This window comes from Trichoplusia ni, chromosome 10, assembly GCF_003590095.1.
Source record: "Trichoplusia ni isolate ovarian cell line Hi5 chromosome 10, tn1, whole genome shotgun sequence".
Classification (NCBI taxonomy): Eukaryota; Metazoa; Arthropoda; class Insecta; order Lepidoptera; family Noctuidae; genus Trichoplusia; species Trichoplusia ni.
The window spans coordinates 7936160-7963388 of NC_039487.1; the positions used below are offsets into that span (position 1 = coordinate 7936160).

At 40.4% G+C, this 27229-nt stretch overlaps 1 protein-coding gene across 2 annotated transcripts in view; it reads left to right on the top strand.

Moving 5' to 3' along the window:
* LOC113498275 (protein MON2 homolog) overlaps window positions 1-19703 on the top strand; it is a 37645-nt gene extending 17942 nt beyond the window's left edge. For both annotated transcript variants that reach the window (XM_026878229.1, XM_026878230.1), the window contains 21 exons: window positions 601-728; window positions 1042-1143; window positions 1385-1495; window positions 2128-2303; window positions 2950-3112; window positions 3352-3496; window positions 3977-4119; window positions 4697-4804; window positions 5204-5338; window positions 5873-6023; window positions 6538-6640; window positions 7555-7705; window positions 7959-8132; window positions 9598-9696; window positions 10871-10974; window positions 11334-11485; window positions 15261-15368; window positions 15563-15662; window positions 15846-15958; window positions 16381-16556; window positions 17109-19703. In XM_026878229.1, the coding sequence (XP_026734030.1) occupies window positions 601-728; window positions 1042-1143; window positions 1385-1495; window positions 2128-2303; window positions 2950-3112; window positions 3352-3496; window positions 3977-4119; window positions 4697-4804; window positions 5204-5338; window positions 5873-6023; window positions 6538-6640; window positions 7555-7705; window positions 7959-8132; window positions 9598-9696; window positions 10871-10974; window positions 11334-11485; window positions 15261-15368; window positions 15563-15662; window positions 15846-15958; window positions 16381-16493 (2579 nt within the window). In that variant the 3' untranslated portion in view covers window positions 16494-16556; window positions 17109-19703. The remainder of the gene's footprint in view (window positions 1-600; window positions 729-1041; window positions 1144-1384; window positions 1496-2127; window positions 2304-2949; window positions 3113-3351; window positions 3497-3976; window positions 4120-4696; window positions 4805-5203; window positions 5339-5872; window positions 6024-6537; window positions 6641-7554; window positions 7706-7958; window positions 8133-9597; window positions 9697-10870; window positions 10975-11333; window positions 11486-15260; window positions 15369-15562; window positions 15663-15845; window positions 15959-16380; window positions 16557-17108) is intronic.
* The last annotated feature ends 7526 nt before the right edge of the window (window positions 19704-27229 follow it).

A 27229-nucleotide genomic window follows, 5' to 3' on the forward strand; every position in this document is an offset into this window, starting at 1 on the left:
AAAGAATCATGAAAATCGGTTCACCCAATCGCAAGTTACGAGGTAACAAACATAAAAAAAACACAGTCGAATTGAGAACCTCCTCCTTTTTTTGAAGTCGGTTAAAAATAAATTTCTGTCTGTGTGTGTCTGTGTCTTTTTAAATAATTAAAGAACACATATCCAGTGATACAATGAGTTAAATGGTTTAGGTGATAAAGTGTGTTTTTTATGACTTTTTTAGTAAAACATGTCTAAAATAGTTGATTTGATCATCGTCCTACTAATAAAGCTAGTTGTGAGGTCTTGTGTCCGTTTTTAAACGTTTTATATATTTTTTATAATCTATATACACTCGCTACGCACTGTTACTCGCTTCGTTATATCGTTAGCTATTTTTTTATAATTATAATTAACGTAATAAAAAAAACTTTAAATGAAGATTAAGTTTAATCATCTTCTTAAACTGACAACAAAATGTTTAAGATTCAAATATAGATAGCCATTTTAACCCGTAAAATTCTGAACAATTGTTGCCAACTTACCATGTTCAATAAAAATATGTGTTGCCACATAAAAAAAAAGTTATATATATTCAACTGTATGTTATTTATGATGCAGCCCTATCGGCTATGCTCTCTCGCGTGTTCGAGTCCTCAAAGAACTTGGATGACGTGGCGCTGCACCATTTGATCGACGCTCTCTGCAAATTATCCAACGAGGCTATGGAGTTGGCGTACTCTAATCGGGTAAGTCTATTCTGTATTTTGAGGCTGTAGCTAGACAACAGCGCCATCTTCATATGAACAAATACATGCGTGATAACTTTCTTGGAGATTTTTAAATTCTTTCCTTAATGTGGTGAAAGAGGGGATAAAAATATATATGAAAAGCCGTCAATTTTGAAGGTAAAGTACACCAAAACGTATACTGCGATTACGGTCCGATAATCTTTTATTTAGTCTGTTTTCCAATTATTGAATTATGACTATAAATTTTGAAAAGATATTGAAAAAAAAACCTTATCAAATTATTATGTACGAAATTATGTTCTCTATTCAGGAACCATCGTTGTTCGCGGTTGCTAAATTATTAGAGACAGGACTAGCGAATATGCACAGGATAGAAGTTATGTGGAGGCCGATAACTAATCATTTGTTAGAGGTAAGTGCTGCAAATATACTAATTTTATAAAAAAATGAATGTTTATGTAAATATTCAACGCTAATCTATCTTTGCAAAAAGCGTTTTTGTTCTTAGCCATTACTTATATATTGATTTATGCTTTTATTTTCTTATATTCTAATATTCTAATTATATAAAAACTAAATCAATTTCCAAAATAATGCAAGAACATTTTGGCACTTTACAATTGAAATATATAATGTATTAATTCGTTTCCCAGGTCTGCCAACACCCTCACATCAGGATGCGAGAGTGGGGTGTCGAAGCCATCACTTATTTAGTACAAGCAGCTTTCCAGTACCACCACAATAACCCCGTACTTGTCACCGAGGTAAGTTTAAAGTGTCAAAAATCAAAAAGGTTTCATTTCAGCCCTAATAACTAATGATTCTTCTTGCGTGGAATGTCATGCCTATGGAGAATAACCGGCAAGAAAATCCATAAGATAGTTTTTAAAATAAAATATTTATAAGTAATAATAAAGTTTAAAAATAGCAGAAACCAATTAGAATCGGGTATTCATTATTTTTACGTATGCAGGGAAAACGTAAATTAGCAAAACTATCCAATGACAGTACACACATCACATATCCATGATTGGATTTGTTTTTCTTATAAAAACAGTGATTGGAAAGAAATGTATATATCTGGTGGGGATAGAAAATACTAATATCTATTCAGTTCCGTTAATTAAATCTTATTGATGGTGATCAATGCAAGAAATGAAGTACTACTAGTAGAATCAACTTATAAGCGAATTACTCAGCATTAAGAGAGTAAGAGAGAGAAAGTTCAGGAGGTGATCAGAATATGAGAAAATATGAGAAAAATCTCCTGTTGCTATGGGAATTCAGATTCTACCGGACGAATATGAAAAAAGTTAACTCGAAAATAGTTTTTAAATTATATGATTACATTAAAATAGTGACTTCATTATTACATTTACCGTTCGTTTTTCCATAGGCTCGGGAACGTCTTCTTCTAGAGCCTCTGTCTGAGTTATGCGCAGTCCGGCAATGCGACGTGCGCGCGAGACAGTTGGAGTGTGCAGCCAGGCTCCTGCACTCCCGAGGAGACCAGCTCGGGGCCGCCTGGCCGCTCATGATGGAGATCATCTCCGCCATCTCCTCACACCACAGGTACCTGGTCTATAGACTGTTGTAATTAAGATCTTAAGTGAAGGAAGTAAGGTGTATATTTCATTGGAACTCACGTTCGGGTACGTTTGATAGATGATGTTTTTCTGACGAATATTGACGAAGTACCATATAATGTTATGAAAGACTGTTTTATTAGAGAATTGTGTTCCGTACCTATATTTGGACCCGATATCGATTTGCGCTGTTTACATTTATGTTTGCACGAATGTATTTGAGGTTGTGACATAAGCACTGACAGGCAGAATTATTTAAAATGTATTCCTTACTTCTCTCTATCCGTTGTAATACCTATTATTCGGCGAGGGAACCCTAAATCTTCATTCCTCGTTTTTCTTGATCCTCGTTTCATTCCTCCATCGGTGTCGTTCTCACAAGATGCATGCTATATTTCTGTCTTTCCGTTTTAATACCTATCATTCGGCCAGAGAACTTCAAATCTCCATTCTTCGTTACACTCCTGTCAGCTACATCGTTCTCACATATTTCAAATCAGCTGAGTACCACGCATTTTCAGAACAATTCAATTTAAGTTGGCAACACGGTCTGTATGACGTAACAACTTTATGATACCATTTGAGTACATTAAAGAGACTACAAAATGAAGTATCTTCCTTCCCTCTCCCAGCGAGCAGCTGATCCGCTCGGCGTTCCAGTGCGCGCAGGTGGTGGCGGGCGACCTGCTGGGCTGCGCGGGCCCGCGCTGTCTGCGCCAGGTGCTGGCCGCCGCCGCCGCCTTCGCCACGCAGACCAAGGAGCTCAACATCAGTCTCACTGCTGTGGGACTCATGGTATGATCATGGCGGTGCTAGCACGCACACATATTTACACACACACAAATACACGTGTTCAATAGATAAGGATCAGATTACGACCATTACATTTCAAGATCACTACACTACAGTAGTAAGAAATGACACAACCTGAAACGAAGACAAATAATGTTGAAATACAGCTAGACTTGGTCCAGATAACCTTGTCTTCTTCTATCTTTTTGTTGTTAAATATTCGTCTTATTTCTCTCTCCCAGTGGAACATATCAGACTACCTGTACCACAACCGCGACAAGCTGGTGCTAGCGCTGGCGTCGGACGCGGCCGTCTGCCCCGAGGTGCCCAACCACGCCGAGCTGCCGCCGCTCGACAAGCTGTGGATGTGTCTCTACATCAGGCTCAGTGAGTACCTACCTATATGCCTAAGCATTGCGTGTCGTCACAATGAAGTCTGGGTGTCTTTGTGCAAGTGACTTGAATTTTTGTATTTTTTGCAAGAAAAGGATTACATACTGCAGTGCGGGATTTTCTTTTTAATTTAGAGGGCCAGAATAGAGAATCGTGGTAGGAGTTGGGGGAGGCCTTTACCCAGCAGTGGGACACAGTAGGCTAGAGAAAATTAGCGTGCAATGTCAAAGAGATCATGGCTCTCACAGTTACTACGGGGTACTACGGTTCGATCGATTCTCATGAAATTTTGTTTGCATATTGGCTAAGTCTGAGAAATGACAACATCCTTTTTTCATACCCTTATCTTTTTTCCCCTAGAACTGATTTGTATCACAAAAAAATAACGTTTTTCGAGAAATCTAGTCGTAATACAAATATACTAGGTCTTAACATGTACTAAGCCTGCGACTACTATTATCCCCTCCCTCCCAGGCGAGCTGTGCACGGAGGCCCGGGCGCCGGTGCGGCGCGCGGCCAGCCAGACGCTGTTCAGCTGCATCGGCGCGCACGGGACGCTGCTCAGCAAGCCGGCCTGGCGCGCGCTGCTGGCTGTGCTCTTCCCCATGCTCGAGGAGGTACGACAACCATTACCACTTAACATAATCAAAATCAAAAGTATTTACAGTGGTTTCTTAGGTTTACGCGAATGTTAGACATTGAAGTGAAACTACGTATGATTGCAAAACCCCCCGACACGAGATTTATATTCCTTACAACGGAAGTCGTTTTTTTTAAAGAAAAATCTATACTCTATACTTACTTAATATATAAAGCCGAAGAGTTTGTTTGTTTGAACGCGCTAATCTCAGGAACTACTGGTTCGATTTGAAAAATTATTTTTGTGTTGAATAGACCATTTATCACGGAAGGCTATAAGCTATATAACATCATGCTGCGACTAATAGGAGCGAAGATACAATGGAAAATGTGGAAAAAAAGGGGAAAATTCTAACCACATGGACGAAGTCGCGGGCAACAGCTAGTATGTAAATATATGTTATTTAGAAACTAGTCCTAGCGGTGTGCGTGTAAATTATCCCCCAACCGCTTCCTCGACTGGGTTAGTTAGATTTAGAAGATGGAATTGCTACCGAATTTCCGTCTTCTAACTCAAAAATAACAGACTATTCATCTAATTTCAATTGTGTATAGGTCCAAAAACAGTCGAACATAGCAAGCTCTGAAAAGGTGGACACTGGCGAACACATCCTGATTCATCACACGAGAAACACGGCCCAGAAACAGTGGGCTGAAACACAGGTATGCTTGAAACATTTTGAAGGTGTAATTGTTTGTTTTAAGGCTTTTATGCATTTGTTTAGGTATAAAGAAAAGGTTGACAATTTTAATGTATGTAATGTCATATTTCAGTGGGATATTTGATTGAATCATCTTCATTGTTGTTTTCCAATACTTTTTAGTCTCGTTTTGCTATCGAACTCAATTTTGTGACAAAAATACCACTTTGATTGTTTATTTCTATTTAAGTACCTAATTAATTGGAGTATAAACTGTTTATTTGCAGACTAAAGGTTCCTTCACGTTCCAAACTCATTTAAAAGTTTTTCCCCCATCCAGTCAATATTTCTCAATATTCTAATTTATCTAATTGTCTAACAAAGAGGGTAATGTTTAATGTATGTATACTCTCTTACCCAGGTGCTGACTCTATCAGGAGTGTCGAGGGTTTTCCACTCGAGGTTCCAGCTCCTCACGACTGTGGGAGACTTCAATAGATCCTGGACGGCTTTACTGGACTATATCACGGACTTCGCCTTGAGGAGAAGTCATGAGGTAAGCCTTTTTTATGAACGAGCTAACAAATATTTAGTGGTTGTCTTGTGTGAGTAAAAAACTGGGCATGGGTATCCATAGGGTAACAGTCACTACGCCAAGCCCACTGTGCGCGAAATGTCGTGGTTTCGAACCCCGCGTTAGCGAAACATAAGTGTGATCTACGAATGCTTGCTCTGAATCAAAATCTTTGTGCACGTGACTTGAATGTTTGTAAACCCCCCGCGATACAAGGATTCAGTTCTAGACTAGTTGCACAGGAGTATTAAAAGAGTTATTCTATTTAAGAAATAAAAACAGAAATGAAGGGACGTGATATTTGTATTAAAGAGGATTGAATGTTACAGTTGTGATATAGTTATTCCCCTTTTACAAACTTCTTTCCGCTTGTGTCGTTTTTTGGACTAAAGGTTTTATTTTTTTGGACGTATTAGATGTGAATGCGTAACAAAAAAAATACTCTAACATTCACAATATACAAGATATTTAAAACCAATGTCATCTTTTAATAGTTGCTTACGCTATTACAATCAGGTGTCAGTGGGCGCCCTGAAGTCTTTCCAAGAGGTGGTCTCGGCGGCGGGTCGCGCGACGGACGTGGACCCCGCCCTCATGAAGCGCGTGTGGGCGGCGGCCTGGGCGGCCTGGACCAACATCGCTGCTTCCTCGCATTCTGAACCGCCACGTAAGCAAAAATCTAAAATTAAATAGTCTCGTGCCGCAGTGTTATTAGTTAAATTTCTACGAAATGGCTTGACCGACTCATGAAATTTTAAAAAAACCGCTGTGCAAAGTTAAAACACTAACGTCATTGACATTTTGTTTTCCTAAAATACCCGTTTCTCTTTCGCTTTTATCTTTTATCTGTTCACTCTCTCTCTCTTTCCTTTTTTATACCTTTTACGTCCATCAAGGTACAAATTTCCTTGATGGAAATACAAATTTTATGGCACAAAACAACAAAGTGTATATGGTGCTAATTCCCCAACCAACTCCAATAATTTATTGCATTAACCAAGTCTATGTGCCTCAATTTTATACGAATAAATATTATTCTACAAATTTCACACGACGCCATCTACTGTCAAAGTAAGAAAAACTAGTATTATGAGTATTAATCAACTGATAGAGAATTATTATCATTTATTAATTTTCTCCACTTTTTAGAACAAGAGCTAGAACTCCATTTTTGTTTCCAGCGTCAGAAGACGGCAAGCCGGTGGAGGTTTACGCCCCCTCACAGAACTTCCTCACCACGCTGGTGCAGATCTTCCCACTCATCTTCCAACACATACGGCCCACGTAAGTTCATATCACTGCAAGGATAGCCGAGTGGTTGAGATCACCACGCCAATCCCACTGTGAGCGTCTTGTCGCGTTTACGATCCGCGCGTAGGACAAGGATTTGTGTGATGCACGAATGCTTTTTCTGTGTCTTTGTGTCTGTGATTTGTATGTTTGTAAACCCCCGCGACACAAGGATTAAATTTCTTAATGCGGGAGTCGCTTTATAAGTAAAATTTAGGGTTGCGTCAGAGCGGCAACAACGCATAGTAGGTTACACTCAGATTTATCGTTGTAAGGTGAATGTATCAAGCCAGTATATTGTGTTTATTATACCTTGTAAAAACATGATCAAAGTTTACTCCTCACTAAGTGCTCTAGCTGTGACGAAGATATGGCGCAGCAAACTCCACAGCATAGCACGCTGACACTTTTAGTTAGTAGTTCAACCGCTACATAGCACTTGAACGGTTGCTCCTATTTGAATGCAGTTTCCAGCTTAAAGTTCGAAGATAGAAGCTACCAGACCTAGAAGTTAAGCCATCTTTAACATAGGGATGAAAGTGGTCGTCAAACTAAATTTTATATTTTTGGCTGCACGGATAGCTGAGTGGTTGAGGCCATCGCGCCAAACCCGGAGTCAACAGGTCTTATGTCCTCGCGGGTTTGATCCTCGCATAGGACAAGCATTTGTGTAATCCACGAATGCATGTTTCGAGTCCGAGTATCTTTGGGCATGTTACTCAAATGTTTGTGAAACATCCCGCGACGCAAGAAATCTTCAAGCGTGACTGGAAGGACGACCATGAACCGGGAGTCCTTTACTTCAATATGGCGTCACGTTTCTGTACCGAGCGCCGGTATTTTTTTAATAATTGATCACACAATATATTTCCTTGCTACATTCTTACCGAGTGACAACCTCCTCCCAGGTTCACAGCAGCGGACGTGACCCAGCTAGGCCAGTGCCTGTCTCACGTGTGCAGTACGGAGCCGTCAGCGGCCGCGTCCGCGCTGGACTCGCTGGCGGCCGCTGCGCCCGTCAGCCTGCACGCGCTGCACTGTCTCGACATCGTGCATAAGGTAGGGCGGACTAGGTGCAGGTCGTTCAATAAAAATAAAGTGCTTCTAAATACAGAAGGTGAAGGAAAGCGTCTAGGCGTAAAAGCGGCGTGCCGCTTAAGGCGACGCCGAGGTGAAGCGGGGGCGTCGTGACCCACCGTGACGCGACTCTAGTATTTGTACCTCGATTTTAAAGTGAGCGACGCGCGTTAGATTGTTTCCATTTCCCGTTTGTCTCACAAAACACTCATTAACACGATTTCCGTTTGTTCAGGAAGCCCTCCAGCGCCACGAGCTGCTGGCGGCCCTGTTCGGCGCGCTGACGTCGCTGGCGGCGTCGTGCAGCTCGCGCGCGGGCGGGGCGGCGCCGCGCTGCCTGGCCGCCGCCGCCGCGCTCTACCGCGCCGCGCCCGCCGCCGCCTGCCACGTGCTGCCGCACCTGCTGCTGGTCAGCCCCCCCCCCCCCCTAACTAACTCAGCAGGATGACGTCACGCAGCTCGCGCGCGGGCGGGGCGGCGCCGCGCTGCCTGGCCGCCGCCGCCGCGCTCTACCGCGCCGCGCCCGCCGCCGCCTGCCACGTGCTGCCGCACCTGCTGCTGGTCAGCCCCCCCCCCCCCTAACTAACTCAGCAGGATGACGTCACGCAGCTCGCGCGCGGGCGGGGCGGCGCCGCGCTGCCTGGCCGCCGCCGCCGCGCTCTACCGCGCCGCGCCCGCCGCCGCCTGCCACGTGCTGCCGCACCTGCTGCTGGTCAGCCCCCCCCCCCCCCCTAACTAACTCAGCAGGATGACGTCACGCAGCTCGCGCGCGGGCGGGGCGGCGCCGCGCTGCCTGGCCGCCGCCGCCGCGCTCTACCGCGCCGCGCCCGCCGCCGCCTGCCACGTGCTGCCGCACCTGCTGCTGGTCAGCCCCCCCCTAACTAACTCAGCAGGATGACGTCACGCAGCTCGCGCGCGGGCGGGGCGGCGCCGCGCTGCCTGGCCGCCGCCGCCGCGCTCTACCGCGCCGCGCCCGCCGCCGCCTGCCACGTGCTGCCGCACCTGCTGCTGGTCAGCCCCCCCCCCCCCCCTAACTAACTCAGCAGGATGACGTCACGCAGCTCGCGCGCGGGCCGGGCGGCGCCGCGCTGCCTGGCCGCCGCCGCCGCGCTCTACCGCGCCGCGCCCGCCGCCGCCTGCCACGTGCTGCCGCACCTGCTGCTGGTCAGCCCCCCCCTAACTAACTCAGCAGGATGACGTCACGCAGCTCGCGCGCGGGCGGGGCGGCGCCGCGCTGCCTGGCCGCCGCCGCCGCGCTCTACCGCGCCGCGCCCGCCGCCGCCTGCCACGTGCTGCCGCACCTGCTGCTGGTCAGCCCCCCCCCCCCCCTAACTAACTCAGCAGGATGACGTCACGCAGCTCGCGCGCGGGCGGGGCGGCGCCGCGCTGCCTGGCCGCCGCCGCCGCGCTCTACCGCGCCGCGCCCGCCGCCGCCTGCCACGTGCTGCCGCACCTGCTGCTGGTCAGCCCCCCCCTAACTAACTCAGCAGGATGACGGCGTGCAGCTCAATATCTCCATTCAGATGTCGCTAGCAAGTGTCACTATTGCGTGCGGTTCTTTTGAGATCCCGGATTCTGTAGTCCGAGAGAACAAACCTCAGTTTCCGCAACATCAACATCATCCTATACTTTTCCCAACCATGTTGGAGTCGGCTTCCAGTCGAACCGGATTCGGCTACGTAGAAGTAAAGTATCAGTGTTTTACAAGGAGCGACTGTCTTCCTATCTGACATTCTCAAACCAGTTACCTGGACAACACGCTACCCCTTAGACTAGTTGTCAGACTCTAGCTACAACTTACCCCAGTTTCCGCAACATTTGTCATAAAATTATAAAGAGTTTAGACTCGGTTGTAACTGTGTTTTATATTACAGGCGCTGCATTCCTCCGTTCTCAAGTATGGACAAGACAAGCGGCGGAAAACCGCGGAACAAATGGAAGAGACTGCACAGATCTCATCGTTATTATTACAGGTATATATAAGTTTTTATATAGCCTGTTTTAGATTCCACTGCTGGGCAAAGGCCTACCCTTTTTCCTTCCAAACCTCTCTATCCTTTACAATTCAATATCCTTGACGACCTCCGTGGTCGAGTGGCATACGCACCGGTTTCAAGGTGTCGCTAGCTCTGAGGTCCCGGGTTCGATCCCCGGTCGGGTCAATGTAAAAATTCACATTTCTACATTGTCTCGGGTCTGGGTGTTTGTGGTACCTTCGTTGTATCTGAATTCCATAACACAAGTGCTTCAGCAACTTACTTTGGGTTTAGAACAATGTATGTGATGTTGTCCGCATTTATTTTTTTATTTATTTTTTAATTTCCGGCCAAGTGCGCCACACTAGATTTTGTTCACTCGGAATTAATTCTGCAATTTTTTAAGCTAAACATTAGAAAAAAGGGAAAAGTGACCTGAAAATATTGTAATACTAGCTGTTGCCCGGGACTTCGTCCCCGTGTGTAGAAGATATAAGTTATGATTTAGGTATACCTGCCCGGTTGTTTTCACATTTTCCATTGTATCTTAGCTCCTATTAGTCGCAGCGTGATGGTTTATAGCCTAAAGCCTTCCTCGATGAATGGTCTATTCAACACAAAGACAATTTTTCAATTTCGACCAGTAGTTCCTGAGATTAGCGCGTTCAAACAAACAAGGAAGGCGATATACTAATTTAAATCTCGTGTGACGTTTTTAGCCGCCAATACCAACTTTAAAGCCTTTTTATTTCCTTTACTATTTGATGATGTGATATAATGAATAATAAGTACAAAAAATCTTTCGGGAGTCTGTCTGAAGGACAATACAGATTTAAATTAGGAAATTTAGTCAAATACTATCGGCCTAGCTTTTTCCCGACAATGTTGGGGTTGGGTTCGAGTCTTACCAGATTTAGCTAAGTACAAGTAGTTTTTACAAGGAGCGACTTGCCTATCTGACCTCCTCAACCCAGTTACCTGGGCAACGCTATACCCCTTATTAAGACTGGTTATCAGACTTTCAAGCTTCTGACTACCCGTAACGACTGTCAAAGATGTATGAATAACAACCGGGACCCACAATTTCACGTGCCTTCCGAAACTCGGACCAACTGCGTCGAGCGTAGCTTAACCTATGATCGATTCACTTATGCATAATATAATATTGTAGGTATTAAGCACTGGTCTCCCGCTCGCGCGAGAGAGCCCGGAGGAGTACAAAGAGTTCTGGGAGACGTTACCCAGAGTGCTGGAGACATTCCTGTTTGAGCCGCCGTGAGTATACTGTGTAACGTGTTGCATCAGACTCAATAGCCTTATAATACCGATTTTGCCTAACGAAACGAAAAATCTTCGACTACATTTTTCGGTTTTAAATTCCTATTTCAGTCCCATGTCAATTCCCAAAATTTAATTAACGTACCATTCTTTTTTTTTCATCAAGACTTGTACACTGGTTGACATGCATGCACTGCACTCCCTAACTCGCGACAAGGTTTCGTTGATCATAAAAATTCTTGTTTTACGCGGGGATCGAACTCGCCGCACGTTACGGCCAGTGGGTTTGGCGTGGTGACCTCAATCATTGGTCTATACGTGCAGTCACTTTAATATGAATAATGCACTTGTGGCAGTGTGGGCGGTGGCCGTGCAGCGCGCCAGCTGGTGGTGGCCCTCCGCGAGCAGGCGCTGCGCGCGCGGCCCCGCCTGCCGCCGCAGCACGCGCGCGCGCTGCTGGCGCTGGTGCGCGCCGGCTCGCTGCACACGCAGCCGCCGCTGCCTATACGTGAGTACAGGTCCCAGTGTGGGTGGTGGTCCAGCTGGTGGGGCCCTCCGCGAGCAGGCGCTGCGCGCGCGGCCCCGCCTGCCGCCGCAGCACGCGCGCGCGCTGCTGGCGCTGGTGCGCGCCGGCTCGCTGCACACGCAGCCGCCGCTGCCTATACGTGAGTACAGGTCCCAGTGTGGGTGGTGGTCCAGCTGGTGGGGCCCTCCGCGAGCAGGCGCTGCGCGCGCGGCCCCGCCTGCCGCCGCAGCACGCGCGCGCGCTGCTGGCGCTGGTGCGCGCCGGCTCGCTGCACACGCAGCCGCCGCTGCCTATACGTGAGTACAGGTCACAGTGTGGGTGGTGGTCCAGCTGGTGGGGCCCTCCGCGAGCAGGTGAGGTGAGGTGGTAAACCATAAGGCCTAATTGTTGGCCCAAAATTGCTGACGAAAAGTCTTCAGCAGGTCAGCAACGAAAAGACCTAAAAGTGTCTTTGAAAGTCAGTACCACCCGGAGCCCTGCCCGTGTGATACTGATATTCCCAGACACTACGAAAATCAAAGAAAAGATAAAATATTTAAACAAAACTTTTTTTTTTTTTTTCTCTAGCCCACTGTGTCCCACTGCTGGGCAAAGGCCTCCCCCAAATCCTTCCACGACTCTCTATTCTGGGCCGCATGGAACCAGCCTGCGCGGTAAGCGTTAAGGTCGTCTCGCCACCGCTTCCTAGGTCGCCCACGACGACGCCGTCCATCCGTTGGCTCCCATAGTGTGGTGACTTTGGCCCAACGATTGCTTTCCATACGGCTAACATGACCCGCCCAATCCCATTTTAGCCTGGCAGCCTTTTTGCCGACGTCTATAATCCCAGTTTTGGAACGCAGCGTGGTGTTCGGAATTCGGTCTTGTAACCTAACACCAAGAATGCTGCGTTCCATAGCTCTTTGGCAAACTCCAAGGCGGAATTTCTGCGAGTCGGTCAGCGACCAGGTCTGAGCACCGTAAGTTAAGATGGGCAGGATACACATGTCAATGAGCTTACGCTTCAGGGAAATCGGCAGATCACCCTTCATGAGCGTCTTCATAGACCAGTAGCTTTTCCAGGCATTTTCGATTCTTCGATCGATTTCTTTCTCTTGCCTGTTTTCGAAAGAGACTAACTGGCCTAGGTAGATATACTCATCGACATAATGCATCTCCTGCCCATCTACCTCTACCCTACGTTTAAATGTGTTGGTCATTAATTTAGTCTTAGACCGACTCATTGAAAGGCCTACCCCAGAGCTTGCCGTGCTCAGTTCTTGGAGCATTGTTTGTAGATCAAGAGCTGTGGGGGCAAAGAGTATTATGTCGTCGGCAAATCGAAGGTTTGTTAACCTTTTATTGCCGACTTCTATACCTTTGGTGTTCCATAAGGCTGCCAGTGACTTGAATACTTCCTCTATTGTGCTAATAAATAATTTGGGGGAAAGAGGGTCACCCTGTTTGACACCATTTTGAATTTTAAAAGAAGGTCCAAGAGTATTAATTTTTAAACTAGCAGAACTATTAGCATAAATATTTTTCAAAATGTCTATATATGATTTATCTAAATTTTGATTGGTTAGTGCAGTAAAAATTTTGGAATGAGTTAGACTATCGAAAGCCTTTGTATAATCTACAAAGGCTAAATATAAAGGTTTATTAAATTCTGAAAATTTTTCGATAATTCGGTTTAGGGTTTGAAGGTGGTCTGTAGTTGAAAAATGAGGGCGAAATCCGGCTTGTTCTGGTGGCTGGTGCTGATCTAATAAGTTTTCTATTCGGTTATATATTACTTTAGTAAAAGCTTTATAAATGTGTGATGTCAGACTTATTGGACGATAGTTGCCAATTTCGCTTTTATCTCCTTTTTTATGGAGAAGAATTATATTTGAATGACACATTTTAGTAGGTACTTTTCCAGTTTTTAAAATGGTGTTAAACAGGTTTGTAAGATGGGGTAACAGTGTTTTCGAACCAAGTTTTAATGCTTCAGTCGTAATTCCATCTTCTCCAGGACTTCTGTTGTAGCGCATCGTGGTGAGTGCTCTGTTTACTTCGTAACCGCTAATCAAGGGAATGGAATCTGGTAGGTTGTACTCTGTGTTGGAATGAGGCGGGTCGTGGTTGGAATATAAAGATTGATAGAATTCGGTAGCTATTTCCATAATTTTGTCTCTATTGTAATGTTTCATTCCTGTTTTGTCTTTAAGACTATTAATCCATGTTTTGCCCTTTGTAATTCCATTTTTTAAAACTCTCAAAGATGTCTGGTTTTGCAGTGCTGTTGTAACTAAATGTGTGTTGATGTTTCTTAGATCTCTTCTGATGCTTCTTTTAACTTCTCTGTCTTTTGCTCTGAAATCGGATGTACCTTTTTCTTTCTTTGATCTTTCGTTTATTAAGGAAAGACTATGAGCGGATAGTATATGCTTGTGTTTTTTATTGCTTTTGATATTTTTACAACTTTTTAAAATTCCAGTGACTATATCATTGTACTGCTCTTCCGCATCTATTTCATCAATTTTTAGTTCTTTAAAATTATTTCTCAACTCTAAATTAAAATATTCATAATTATTAATAAGTGTCTCTTTATCAAGTCTTTTAATTTGTTTTGTAAAAAGCTTATATCTATAAAGTTTAAAATCAAATCGAACTTTTGCGCGTAGTGGTCTGTGATCAGAGTTGTACTTAAATTTATTGAGAATACCAACGTTTTTTATTATATGTTTGTCTGATGTCAAAATATAGTCTATTTCGTTTTTTGTAAAGCCATCTGGGGAAACCCAGGTCCAACGACGTTGCGGTCTTTTGAAAAATAAGCTATTGGCTACATGCACACTTTGACCGAAAGCGAACTGTGTCAGACGAACACCTCTTTCGTTACGGTCACCTAGCCCAAACTTACCCAGGATATCATCACAATCTGTTGCCTGCCTCTTTCCTATCTTGGCGTTAAAGTCTCCTATGACCAAGTTCCAAGTACTCTTATTCTCATCACATGCTTTGTTAACAAGATCGTAGAATTCTTCCACGTCTTCATCGTTGTGTGCAGATGTTGGTGCATATACTTGAATAAGGGTTAGAGTCTTGCTAGGCGTAAGTCTAAATTTAAGTACTGCTACACGTTCCGAGTATCCTTTAAATTCTATAATATTAGTTTTCCATTTCTTAGCTACCATGAAACCCACACCGTGAAGTCCGTTAGTTTCTCCGAAATGGAAAAACACTGCATCTTCTCGTTCTTCTGTATGTTCGCCAACTCTTCTAACTTCGGATAGACCGACAATGTCCCAGTTGATATCTTTTAGAGCATTTTCTAACTCTACTAACCGTTCGTCTTTCATCAGCGTCCTTACATTGTAGGTAAGGATGTTAAGTGTATCAGAGTCCGTTATGCAATTTGCTGAGGTCGTTTGACGGTTGATCGATCTCACCCGGAGATTCTTAGCACCCCTGACACCAGGGCCATGCTCACGTCCGTCCACATTAACACAGCCACCGGAGTCGCCGGGGACTTGGGGCCTGTTTTGGAGTCGTTTACTCATTAGGGGGGAATTTGGACCGTAACCCACCGCGCTGGTCCTGAGCGTGTTGGTGGGTGGCCATTGCCTCGTTTGTTATTTAGCAGAATGTACCACGTGCAGGTGAGGTTGGCTTGAGCCCCGAGAGATGTTAGTTGGGACCCCTTACATTCCTTTTTCATTTCCTTTTCCATTTTCATTCAAACAAAACTATCATAAAAAAATCTAAAACATATTATTTATCTCCCACCCAGAAAATGAACAAGAACTAAAGGAACGCGAAGAGTTCGCGCGCACGTGCTTCGAGACCCTCCTGCAGTACTCCATGCTGGAGGACATCGACACCTTCGCGGGAGTTGAGAGTGAGTACACAGAGGCATACACATTGACATTCAACTAGACTGTCGGTGGAGTGGTTAGTGACCTTGACTGCTATACCTAGGACATATGTTCGTGTAACCATGATCCTAACATGACATGTGATCCTAACATGTTGTTCATTCCAAGGTGATATTTTTTTTGACACTTATTACATGAAAAATATCTATGTTCCCAGACGACACGGACCCGCTCGCGATAGTGGCGCTGCTGGACAGATTCCAGGAGGTTATATCGAAGTACACGCAAGACGAGGACAACACGGAACCCCTTCCAAGGTCAGTATGGAACTAAAACGTAAAGAGGAACACTTTTACTTGAAGAAATTCCATTAACAATATTGTTTATAATTTTTTATTGAATCTTTTAAAACAAAAGATACAAATTTTTAAGCTTTTGTCCTTGCATCGGCAGTCATTTTTACGTTTGCGATTTAATTACATTTCTATTCGCATATCCAGACATCAGCTATCGGAGATCTCGTTCGTGCTGAAGGCGGTGGCAACCCTCACAGAGTCCATGAAGAAGGCGCCCCCCGGGAAGGTCGACGCTGTGGCCTGGCACAAGCTCATAGGTCAGTACCTACACTAGCAGATTATCTGTAGGCGGTATATATTTCTTTTTTCGTGCCTTTTATAATGCGATGTAGTCTGTAGATCCTACGATTCCTACTCACCCATCTGTTTTATAGTAAATATATTTGTGATGACAAAACGTCTTCGTTTAGACAAAATAATAACTTGATTTCTAAAAAAAAAGAGCTTTGAATTGGTTTGGTTCTATTTATATTTTGATTATGTTTCGATTTGCTTCTAAAAAGGTACTGTCGAAACCAAATCAATATACAGTAGAGATCGAGTGTTACCACCATCGCGTCGTGAAATTGCAATTACAACTTGTGAAATTGCACGAATTAGTATCGGGGTCCGAAGTCCAGTTCCAAATCGATTGAAACGTTTGCGGGAGTAGCGAATAATGTTTGGTACCGTGTGTCAGGTGTGTACCCGTCGCTGGCGCGGCTGGCGGCGAGCGCGCGCGCGGCGGGCGCGGGCGCGGCGCTGCGGGACGCGCTGCTGCCGTTCGGCGCGCTGCTGGCGCCGCCGCTATAGCCAGGCCCCACCACCAGGGTGCTCTACACCATACACATCTAGCTGCCGCCGCTCCTCGCACAGGTAACGTGCAACTGTCATTAGGTACCTATGCGACCGGCAGGACGAGGGGCCAGTCAGAGTCGCACTGAATATCCCATGACTGTTAGTGTCAGAGTTACGCAGTAAAAGGGGTCGTTAATATTTGGTGATGAACGGTCATCGAACAAAGGGACAAGTTAGAAGTGCGTCGCTTCAATACATAATAATATATGTAATCGTGTATCTATAGACAAAAACGCACTACGTTATTGGTTATCTTTTGTCTTCCTCGTCCTGCGACTCACATACCTCAGGACCTATCATATTTTAAATAGGAACTTATTCTGTGCATAAAAAAATAACCAATAATTTTTCTTAAGGAAAAAAAACTGTCTTACCATCCTTTAACCGGATTAAGATGAAAGTTTCCTATACTATACTCCCATATAATTTTGTATTAACTAATGAGAATGTTGTATGTTAAGAATAATTCTTTCTTATAAACTTCCCAAAGGAATTGTCTTTAGTAGATGGCTTAAATATGTAAAAGAGTTGTTGCGAGTCAAAAGTCTACATTTTTCTTTATTGTTCCAGTTACGTCACAGCTTAAACCGACGTACAGAGGGCGCCACATACCGATAATGATATAGTTATTACATGAATATAAATTAATATATTGTAATACCATGAACTTGTTTATATTAAGTTACGTTAGTTAGTTTAAAATGTTATAGATAGAAATATATTCGCTGTGTCGATATGCAACATATAGCATAAATTGTTGTCCGAATTTAGATGAAATTTTGCAGGTAGATAGACGGAATCCTGAATTAAAATAGGTAATTTTGTTTTATTTTTTTATATTTGCAGAATGGAAAAGATTTCAGAAAATGTAGGGAAATCATTTCCCTGATTCTTTTTGTGATATTTTCAAAGCCTTCATTCTTATTTATTCGAAAACGGCACTGACAAATGTTGAAGGAAAATAGTGTGTGAGTCGACAACACGCAGTGAGCTCGTGATAAGGATGAGGCCTGTGCCCAGTGTATATAGGCTGATATTAATATTATTCTGAATATATGGCGGCTACCTAACTTATGAAACTGCTTTATAATATTTCATCTAAAATAAACCATGTGCATGGTTAATATGCATCCCCTCCTACAGTTAGATAACTTTTAAAAAGAAACTGCATGTGTAACATGTCGACACAGTTGTAAAAAATATTTTGTATTTTATAAAAGAAATGTTATTAATTTAATTGAAATGTACTTTAGTTCATACACAATGGTTAATGTTGGTATTACATAAACATACAACCTAAGCTTTGCAAATAAGTAATTTATTTATTTTTATACTAAATCTACCTTTATTTTGTTTATTTAGAAACATAGCAATGAGGCCTATACATGGAAAGATTGCTATACAAAATTAACTTAAAAGTAAAAGACCATTTTTACCCGACTGTGTCAGACAAAGGGTTTAATGCGTGTGGTTGGTACTATGAGAATGATTTTAGACTGATAGCTTTACAAACCACTTTATGTTATTCCAGCATTCTCCATTCTGTATTGACAATAAAACATTCCTAACAATCGGTCGATATATAAGTTTATGAATTTTGTATATATTACTATTATTATTTAAAGAGCTGTTACATATGGCAATATTTGATGAAAATCTCACGCGGTCGGTTTTCGTTTTGCAAGTTAAATGAGGTGTGATAAACAAATATTTGTATTTTATATTTTAGTATAAATAATACCGAATTGTGTAAAAATTTAGTGTTTAAAGAAATATTGATAGTCGAAGTTGGAAATTTCGATAAAATCTTTGTTTATCCTGGATATTTTTAGTTTAGGATAATCGTATTTTTTTTTCTTGAAATCTTTTTTTTGTTATAAACCACAAATTTATGTTACAAAGGCAACCTACAAATAGTCCAAATGAATATAATAAAACGCAATGTACCATGAAAAAAAAAGAATAAATAATTAGTATTATTTATACTACGATATTTCTATTTTAAGCAGCTATAAAATAATAAAACCCGTTTGCACTTGCTAAGTCGCATATAGCAATTAAAATAACGATAACTGACAAATAAACTAGTTCATTAAGAAAATATCACGCCATAGACAATAGCTGTTACTTAACAGTTTCTCCGGCTTAAGATTATGAGAAAGATAAAATAGATTTATGACAAAGATAAATATAGAAGTAAAAAGTTTTCTAAAGTGTCATACAGAAATAATAGATAACAGCTTTGCTCAAATAGAATAAATATTATAAAGAACATGATTCAATGGCTTTTTTACTATAGAATACAAAATGAAATGATCAATGTTACATATTTGTAGAAATAAAATACTAAGTGTAGATTCAGAAATCAATTAGCCATTTGTTTACTTCAAACAGGTTAACATTATACGTGTCTCTTTGACTAAAAGTAAAAAAAACGCGTCTAAGGGCCGTTAACTTCTATGTGACGAATAAATATGGGCGTTTGTCATATTCTCGATACAAAAGCTGTCAAAACGTCAAACATATTCGTTCGGTCAAAGTTATCTGGCGATGGAAAAATCGGCCCTAAAAAGACAAATGTAATTCATAACAATAAAGATTACCAATTCAATATACTGCAGAAATTTATCAGTCGTTTATTGATTTGAGTTAGAAAGGCACTAATATTGTTGACCTTTTATTAAATACCGAATATAAATGTAAATTATGGAGATTCAATCGCATGTCTTCCTTGATCTAGACTCCTACATACACACATGCAACACACATATTTTTAATCGTTATACAAAATTATAGCAGCTCAAGGTTTTTTCTATCCTATCATGACTCATATCTGGGCAAAGGCATATAAAGGCAAATAATAACAGACCATTACGCCAAGCAGGGCCCCGATTTATTGTGGCCGATGAGTGAATGGCAAATGGATTAAATTTACGAAACCCCGACTTTTCATAAACTGCAGTGTCAATAGTACCGTAGCCATATTAAAAATAACGAAAATAAATTCGTTTCGGAAACCAGAGTTATCCTGATAAGGCACAGAGTTTCAATTAAATAATAAGTAATAGACAAACTAAGGTTTTGTAAAATGGCGCTAGTGTAGTTTAGAAATATTTTCTATGTAAATTATGTATATAAATTGTTAAAATAAAGTTTTAGATAGTATTCATTCTCGTAGTTTTTTCCCATGCAGGTAGTGGCCAAATAGATTTTCATAGAGTAAAAGAACTTTTTAAAATGCAGTCGTTATTGCGAGGCTAACGCACGCTAGGCAGCTCTATGCATCCTCAGCTAACTCTCACTCAATCTTTCTAATAGAAAACTCTTAGCTAACTCTCTGTTCTATTCTAGGCTATTGAATTTAAGCTTTTCAGCCCGTCTAGCCAAGTGAAGTTCCTACAATTGTTTACTGTCAATAGACGTCGTTCCAATGTATGGATGATAGTTTAAAATCACGAGACATAAAACGAAACGTCATTTCCATACGTTTGAGCAGTATTTATTTTAAGTGGCTAGTGACCCTGGCTGCTATCCGTAGATCGTTCGATTCCCACCCAGGACATAATATATGTACGTGTGATGAGTACGATAATTTAATTTTATTCTTTGTCTGGGTGTAATTTATCTATAATATGTATGAATTTAGAAATGCTTAAGTACCAGTTGTCTAGTACTCATAATACAAGCTATGCTTAGTTGGAGACTAGCAGGCGTTGTATGAAAGTTGTTGAATATTATACATATTATTTACGTTAACGATTATTTAAAAGTCACTTGGCTAGGGGGGCTTATCTCCCAGTCTGATTCCCGAAGACTATACGCAGACTAAGTCAGGACTCTGTGCCTCTACTCCTTGAAATGACATATACTTTTAGTATTTGATAAATAGTTGTATGTAATGTCAAGAAGACAATATTATAATACAGTTTCTAAAAAACTAAATAACACAAATATTAGATTAAAACGTCTGTTAAATCTTATGCTGTGATTGGTTGCAAGTTTTGAGGCCAACTAATCAGAGGGCAGATTAGATTTTTCAACCGATTTAAGTGATCAGTCTTCTATGAAATGACCTGACTTCTGTAGTTTAATGGCGGGAAGTATAATAGCTACAAGTCGACCTGTCAGGATAATTCTGTTTAAAACGTTGTGAAACTTCCAATAATGTGAAATATAATTATTTGTAATACCTAGATGTGTTTTAAATTGGTTTATCGTCATCATTACATATTTCTAAACACAATATCAAAAGAAAAAAAGAAGTGTTTTGTACTTTTTAGACTGTTGATGATGTTTTACAGTGTTGAATGTGAAATGCAAAATACATTTTATCCATGACGATAAACTATTGTATTTATGAATTAACGTGTACTATAATTACAACTGTAATTATTGTTTGTGTGTGAAATTGTTCAGTATTTTTGTAACGGAGGAACTTGACATAAACTGAGTTTATTACCTTGTATATAACACAGGTACCTTACTTTAAGGGTGCGGTGAACGAAAACTTTTCCATACAAACGTAATACCAAAATCATTGTCGCTACGAACATATCACCGACTTAAAGTTATGTTATTCGGATACAGACGGTATTTATCTAGGTTCCTATTAAACTTTTAGTTTAAAACATTTACTATTTACGAAATGCGAGCGAATTGCATTTCGTATATTTTAACACCGCTAACAGCATGTTTTGAACTTAATATTTCTGTACTTAAAACATTAATATTCTTAATATCCTTTTAATAGGAACACAGATTATATAGTCTAGTTGCAATTTATAAAAAAAAAAGTGGACATATAATAAGTTTTCATTCATAATTTTTGGTATTACGGAACACAACCAAATTTATCACAAATCTGGAACCATATTATCGCTGTCGCATGTCTCACCAACGTCCAACACGCTATGTTTGTGTGCGTGTACGCACTGCTCGTGGCATGCGCTGGCGTTGGGTTCGACATTATAACTATTAGGTAGTTTACCGATGTAAAAGATTGTTTTGTTGTTTATAGTTAAATAAAGTATTCATTTTTGACGACGACGTAATAAGTGATAATTAAAATTAATAGTTAAATAAATTTAATAATTTGGACGGGGTAGAGCGAGGGCGAGCACATAGGTTTTGTTTACTTTTTGTCTGCTTTACTCTGGTATAGCGCGCCTAGATTAATACCTACTCTGTCAATGTTAATTGGATTTCTCCTTTACTTTAAATTTGAGTGTTATAATATATTTGTTGTAGCATTTGAATTTGAAATTATGGTTTCAAGACTTATAGCAAAGAAATATATTTGTCAAGGTTTTTTGACACTTTCATTCAATTTGACTACACGGATAGCCGAGCGGTTGAGGTTATCCCGCCTAAACCACTGGGCGCGACGTGTCGCGGGTTCGATCCCCGTGTAGGATAAGCGTTTGTGTGATTCACGAATGCTTGTTCTGAGGCTAGGTGTCTTTGTGCATGTGAATTGTATGTTTGTAAAAGCCCCGCAACACATGGATTAAATTCCTTTCCATAGTGCGGGAGTAGCTTTTTATCAAAAAAGAAAGAAAAAAAATCTGTAGCACTTTAAGAAGACGAAGAACTGATTTTAATGAAATTTGGCACAGTACCTACTACGTATTACGTACCTACAAGCAAAGTAAAACTTTAACAAGGTAGGAATTAAAAAAAAACGTTATAATCCCTACTAATATTCCCTACTATACCTAATATTATAAATGCGAAAGTAACTCTGTCTGTCTGTCTGTTACGCTTTCACGTCTAAACCACCGAACTGATTTTAATGAAATTTGGTACAGAGATAGAGTTGACCTTGAGAAAGAACATAGGATAGTTTTTATCCCGGACTTTTGAAGAGTTCTCTTTCTTGGAAACGCGATATAACCGACATCGACGCGGACGAAGCCGTGGTCGAAAAGCTAGTAATAAATATATTTTTTATTAACTAACTATTTACTTACGAAATATTACCTAACCTTAATGTATGTACTGTTTAATATAATATTTAAATAAACCGCCTCTAGCATACCTACTTTAAAATTTTAAACGGAACTTGGTAACAGTTGTCGCTCGCTGTAAGTGATTATCGCGTAGGTATAGGCGAGTTACGACGGAGTCGACGGAGGCCTCTAGCCAATACAGAGTGAAATATTTGGAAAAAGATTTAATGGAAAAATGGCATAGTGTAAAACAATAGGCACTCTTTCTTATTGCAAAAAAAAATGAAACTTGGGTTGGATTACTTACGTAATATTTGTTACCTATTAGGTACCAAAAAATAAGTTTCATAACGAAAACATACTCTTGATCATTTTAAATTTACCGAATTTTAATCTACACGAATATTATAAAGAGGAAAACTTTGTTTGTTTCATTGTATTGAATAAGCTCATAAACTACTGGACCGATTTTAAAAATTATTTCACCATTCGAAAGCTACATTATCCACGAGTAATATAGGCTATATTTAATTTTGCACAAAAATAGGGTTACGTAAGATATTAGGGTTTTTCGGACACAAGGTATAAAAAATCAACCAAAAAAGTCACTTATTTTGCGTACCCTGCCTAAACCATTAAAGATAGAACCATAAAATGTTCTAAGTAATTGTAGATCTTATAAATATCTACAAAAAAGTCCGCGACACGCTATACCTATCTATGTCGAGTGAGGAACAATAACCATTTTTTTTTATTGAAAAATCTTGTTTTTTTTTGGACTACATTTAAACGCGTTTATTTTACTCATGCTATTAATCCTTATCAAAATTAATTATTTCATCACTATGTACAGTTAATGTAGATAATATTTGGTCTTTGAATAATTAGAATTGGACGTTTGGTTCTGAAGTTATAGCGAAATTAAAATATTACGATTTCTGCTGCACGGCCCGTTATGATATTGTTGTGGTTATAAACGAGAAGGCGCTTTATATTAGCAAAATATATGTATTTTTTATCATATTTAAGCTCATAAATGTTATCTATACTTCTATAGGTACTATATATAAAGCTGAAGAGTTTGTTTGTTTGTTTGAACGCGCTAATCTCAGGAACTACTGGTCCAAATTGAAAAATATTTATTTTATCATCACACTGCGACTAATAGGAGCGAAGATACAATGGAAAATGTGGAAAAAAATAGGGCGGGTATAAATTATAACTTATATCTTCTAAACACGCGGAAGAAGTCGCGGGCGACAGCTAGTTTTGAATAAAGTGGATATGCGTGCGTTACGGTATGTTGGTATACCTATCTTTCTTTGGTGAGACATACGAGAGCGCAAATATTTTTTGATAATCTGCAACTAGACTATATAATCTATGTTCCTATTAAAATGATATTAAGATTATTAATATTAAGAATTAAATTACAGAAAAAGTAAGTTGAAAACATGCTGTTAGCGGTGTTAAAATATACGAAATGCAATTCGCTGGCATTTCGTAATAGTGAATAGTGAGTAGTTTTAAACTAAAAGTTTCATAGGAACCTTGATAAATTAAATACCGTCTTTTGGTATTACGTTTGTATTGAAAAGTTTTCGTTCACGTTTTATTTTATTAGATTTTTAGATTTAAGATACCTAATATCATTAAATCTTCTGATACAGCCATCGTACAATAATTTCCAAAAAAAGCATTACTGGTTTTTGTGTTCACCAACGGTTCCGAAAATTAAATAAAAAAAATAAATCATTTACTGAACAAAATTAGTACAATGCAGTGGTTATCAGTCATTATGAATGACTCGCTACAAACATACTACACGCACGCACACAGCTACGCGCTGCGCCGCGAGAAGTCCGATAGAGATAGCAATGTTTCGTCCGATTTTTGGCTCGCGTCGAATTGCAGTTGCGCGCTGCTTACACCGGCCTCTTAATTAGAAGTTTTGCCATGGAATATTGTTTCACCTACTAAAATATGCTGTGATGGACAGATTGGCATTCTCTCCGGTTAACTATGGAGTTCAAGCTAAATGCGTCGAGAGTGGAAGTCTTTGCAAGTCAACACAGATTTTAAAAAAAAAGCTGTCTTATGCTCAGTCTGTGTCAAGTATTCTTATTAATGCCAACAAGCCTCAGCTGATGCGCTGCGGTTTAGGCCAACTTACATTATGTTGTTCTTATCAACGAAATAAAACTATTGTACCATAATTATTTACGGTTTTTATTTGTTTTCCCTCGCAACAGTTCTCTGTGACTTCCTTGTTTGGCGTACATTAAGATGAATTATGGTAGAACGTATTAAAACAAAGATAGATCTCGACGGCGTGCAATTGGATAGGCCTATGTCCAGCAGTGGACGAATATGGGCTGATGATGATGATGTATTAAAACATACGTCCTGCGATAAAGTCTAAACTGCCAAATCGAGATGCCGAGACTGTCTACACTTTTATAGAAAACAAGATTCATATACCCACCTACTCACCAAAAACATATTTTCATTGTTTGAGTAGGTACTTAAGATGTATTACCAACCTAGATCATAGTAAGTTAGTTATATGCAACATATTCTCAGACATTAATATGCTTGCATGGTTTCAAATATCTATTGAAGTAATATCTTAGCGATAGAAAGGCATAAAAATGCCGTGTGCAACAAGACGAGTATTTCATTTTATAAAACGACCTCTAACAAACTTGACTGATGATTGATTGCAGGGCCCCAATTCCGCTATTTACAATGGCCGTTGAATGACTGGCAATTGGATTTTTGACACTATTTGTATTCTCTTAAGTCACCTCACTAATCGTTGACATTTCATTGTATTGACGAGGAAGCTTCAGTCATTTTTCATCCTATATCCCTTCATTCATTGTCCATTGTAAATGGCGGAATTTAGCCCCAGAACATTGGAGTATCCGATGTTGAAGTCCTTTGTGTAAATATAGCACTTAAATCACGATCCACGAATACTTTTCCTTCCTGGGGTGTCTTTGTGCATTTGACTTCAATGTTGGTGAATCCCACGAGGGCTAAATTCCTTACTGCGTGAGGCGTTTAAAAGAGAAAATACTAAATCTTACTTAAATCTAAATTTCTACTTTTGACTAGGTTTTGTATTAGGTACAAGAAATATGTAGTCTTAAATATCCCGTGTCTTACTGCATGTCAACAATTACTTCGTTTACACCTATCCTAATACCAAATGTGTCAAAATACTTAACATTTTATCTTTACAGTTATATGCAACTTTTCCCTTGCAGTAATTACTACGCACGAAGTAGGGCTTACTGTAAGTACAATACTTTAAATATCTACTGCCTACAGCATATTGCATTCATCCAGAATGAATTCTCGCATGTAGGGATATTGATCTAATAAAAACATCTCGCACGCGCCGGCGCAGATAAAATTAAACTGTTTGGTTCGTTGAACTCTTACCCGATGGCGTTGCTTATCCCTAAATAGATTGTGTTTCCTTATGATGTTCGACATGGTTCTGAAAGTATAAGATGGAAATGTAAACATGTGTAGGTGCCGAGAGAAAAGAAAATGTTTCTCTTCCTTACTGAATGAATTTGTTTAAAATATGTGTTTACTGGTAAATTACTGCTTTAGAAGTTATAGTAACTAGAAGGTCTACTTATGTAAAAAGCTAGGTTATTGGTTACTTATAATACAATTTAAAATGCGGTTTAAATCTTGTTCTTAAAATGATTTTATTTAGAGACACCTTCATCAAAGTTATTTGTTTTAAATTTAACTTCAAATAACTATGATAATGAAGATACCTAGTAATAAATACCTACCACGACTAATTTAAACTTAATATATTCCATAGTCCTACTCTTAAATCATACCAGCACAAGGTCCATTTACGTCTTGAAAATGGCGTCAAAAATGTTTACGCCGTCATCTCCATATATGGAAACGTCGCCATGATGTCACCTCGGCGGTCGCCTACATACAAACAAGCAATGTTCTTGGACCCATTACTTTCAATCTTGTTCTTATGAGTGGTTACGTCAGGGAGTCAATCATAAATGTGTAGGTTGAGCACTGAACATTGTGACTATTGTATTGTAGGCGACTAACTTGTCGTAAGTAGGAAATAACCTTCAAGTTTTGGTTCAATAGGTTTAGAAAACATCAACGTACCTACTTTATTTACTAGGTTTTAAGACACTTTTTGTCAGTTTTTTGTTGCCTGTAATCAACCATAGGGAAATATTGAACCTATTATAATAAAACCTTTTGCTTTTTAATATATCCAGTAGGCAGGTAGGTAACATGTATGAACGTAAGGGTAATGAATCTTGCCTATACTTATTAGGTTATAGCCTAGATCACAGGCTATGTGAAACCACATCCCAATCGTAATTAGGTACAAAATGCAGTCCACGGTCTTAACATAGCTGATAGTGGATGTATGCCAATATTTTTCCAACTAGGGACATCTACGCACTACACAACATAGACACTATTACAAGCAGAGCTAACCTACTTATCTATGTATTTCTTATAATCTTCTCTGCCAAAACGAGCGGATCATAAAAGTAGCTGCATCATGACTTTTACTGCGTGTTAGCTGATAAAGCAATTATAATTTTACTGTACCTACCTATCCGATTTACAATGAATCTGTCGTCGACTCGTCAGTACATTTTTAAGTAATTGTGTAGCTTTGGTATGTGGGTTATTTGAACTGAACGTCTTGCATGCAGTTGTAACTTG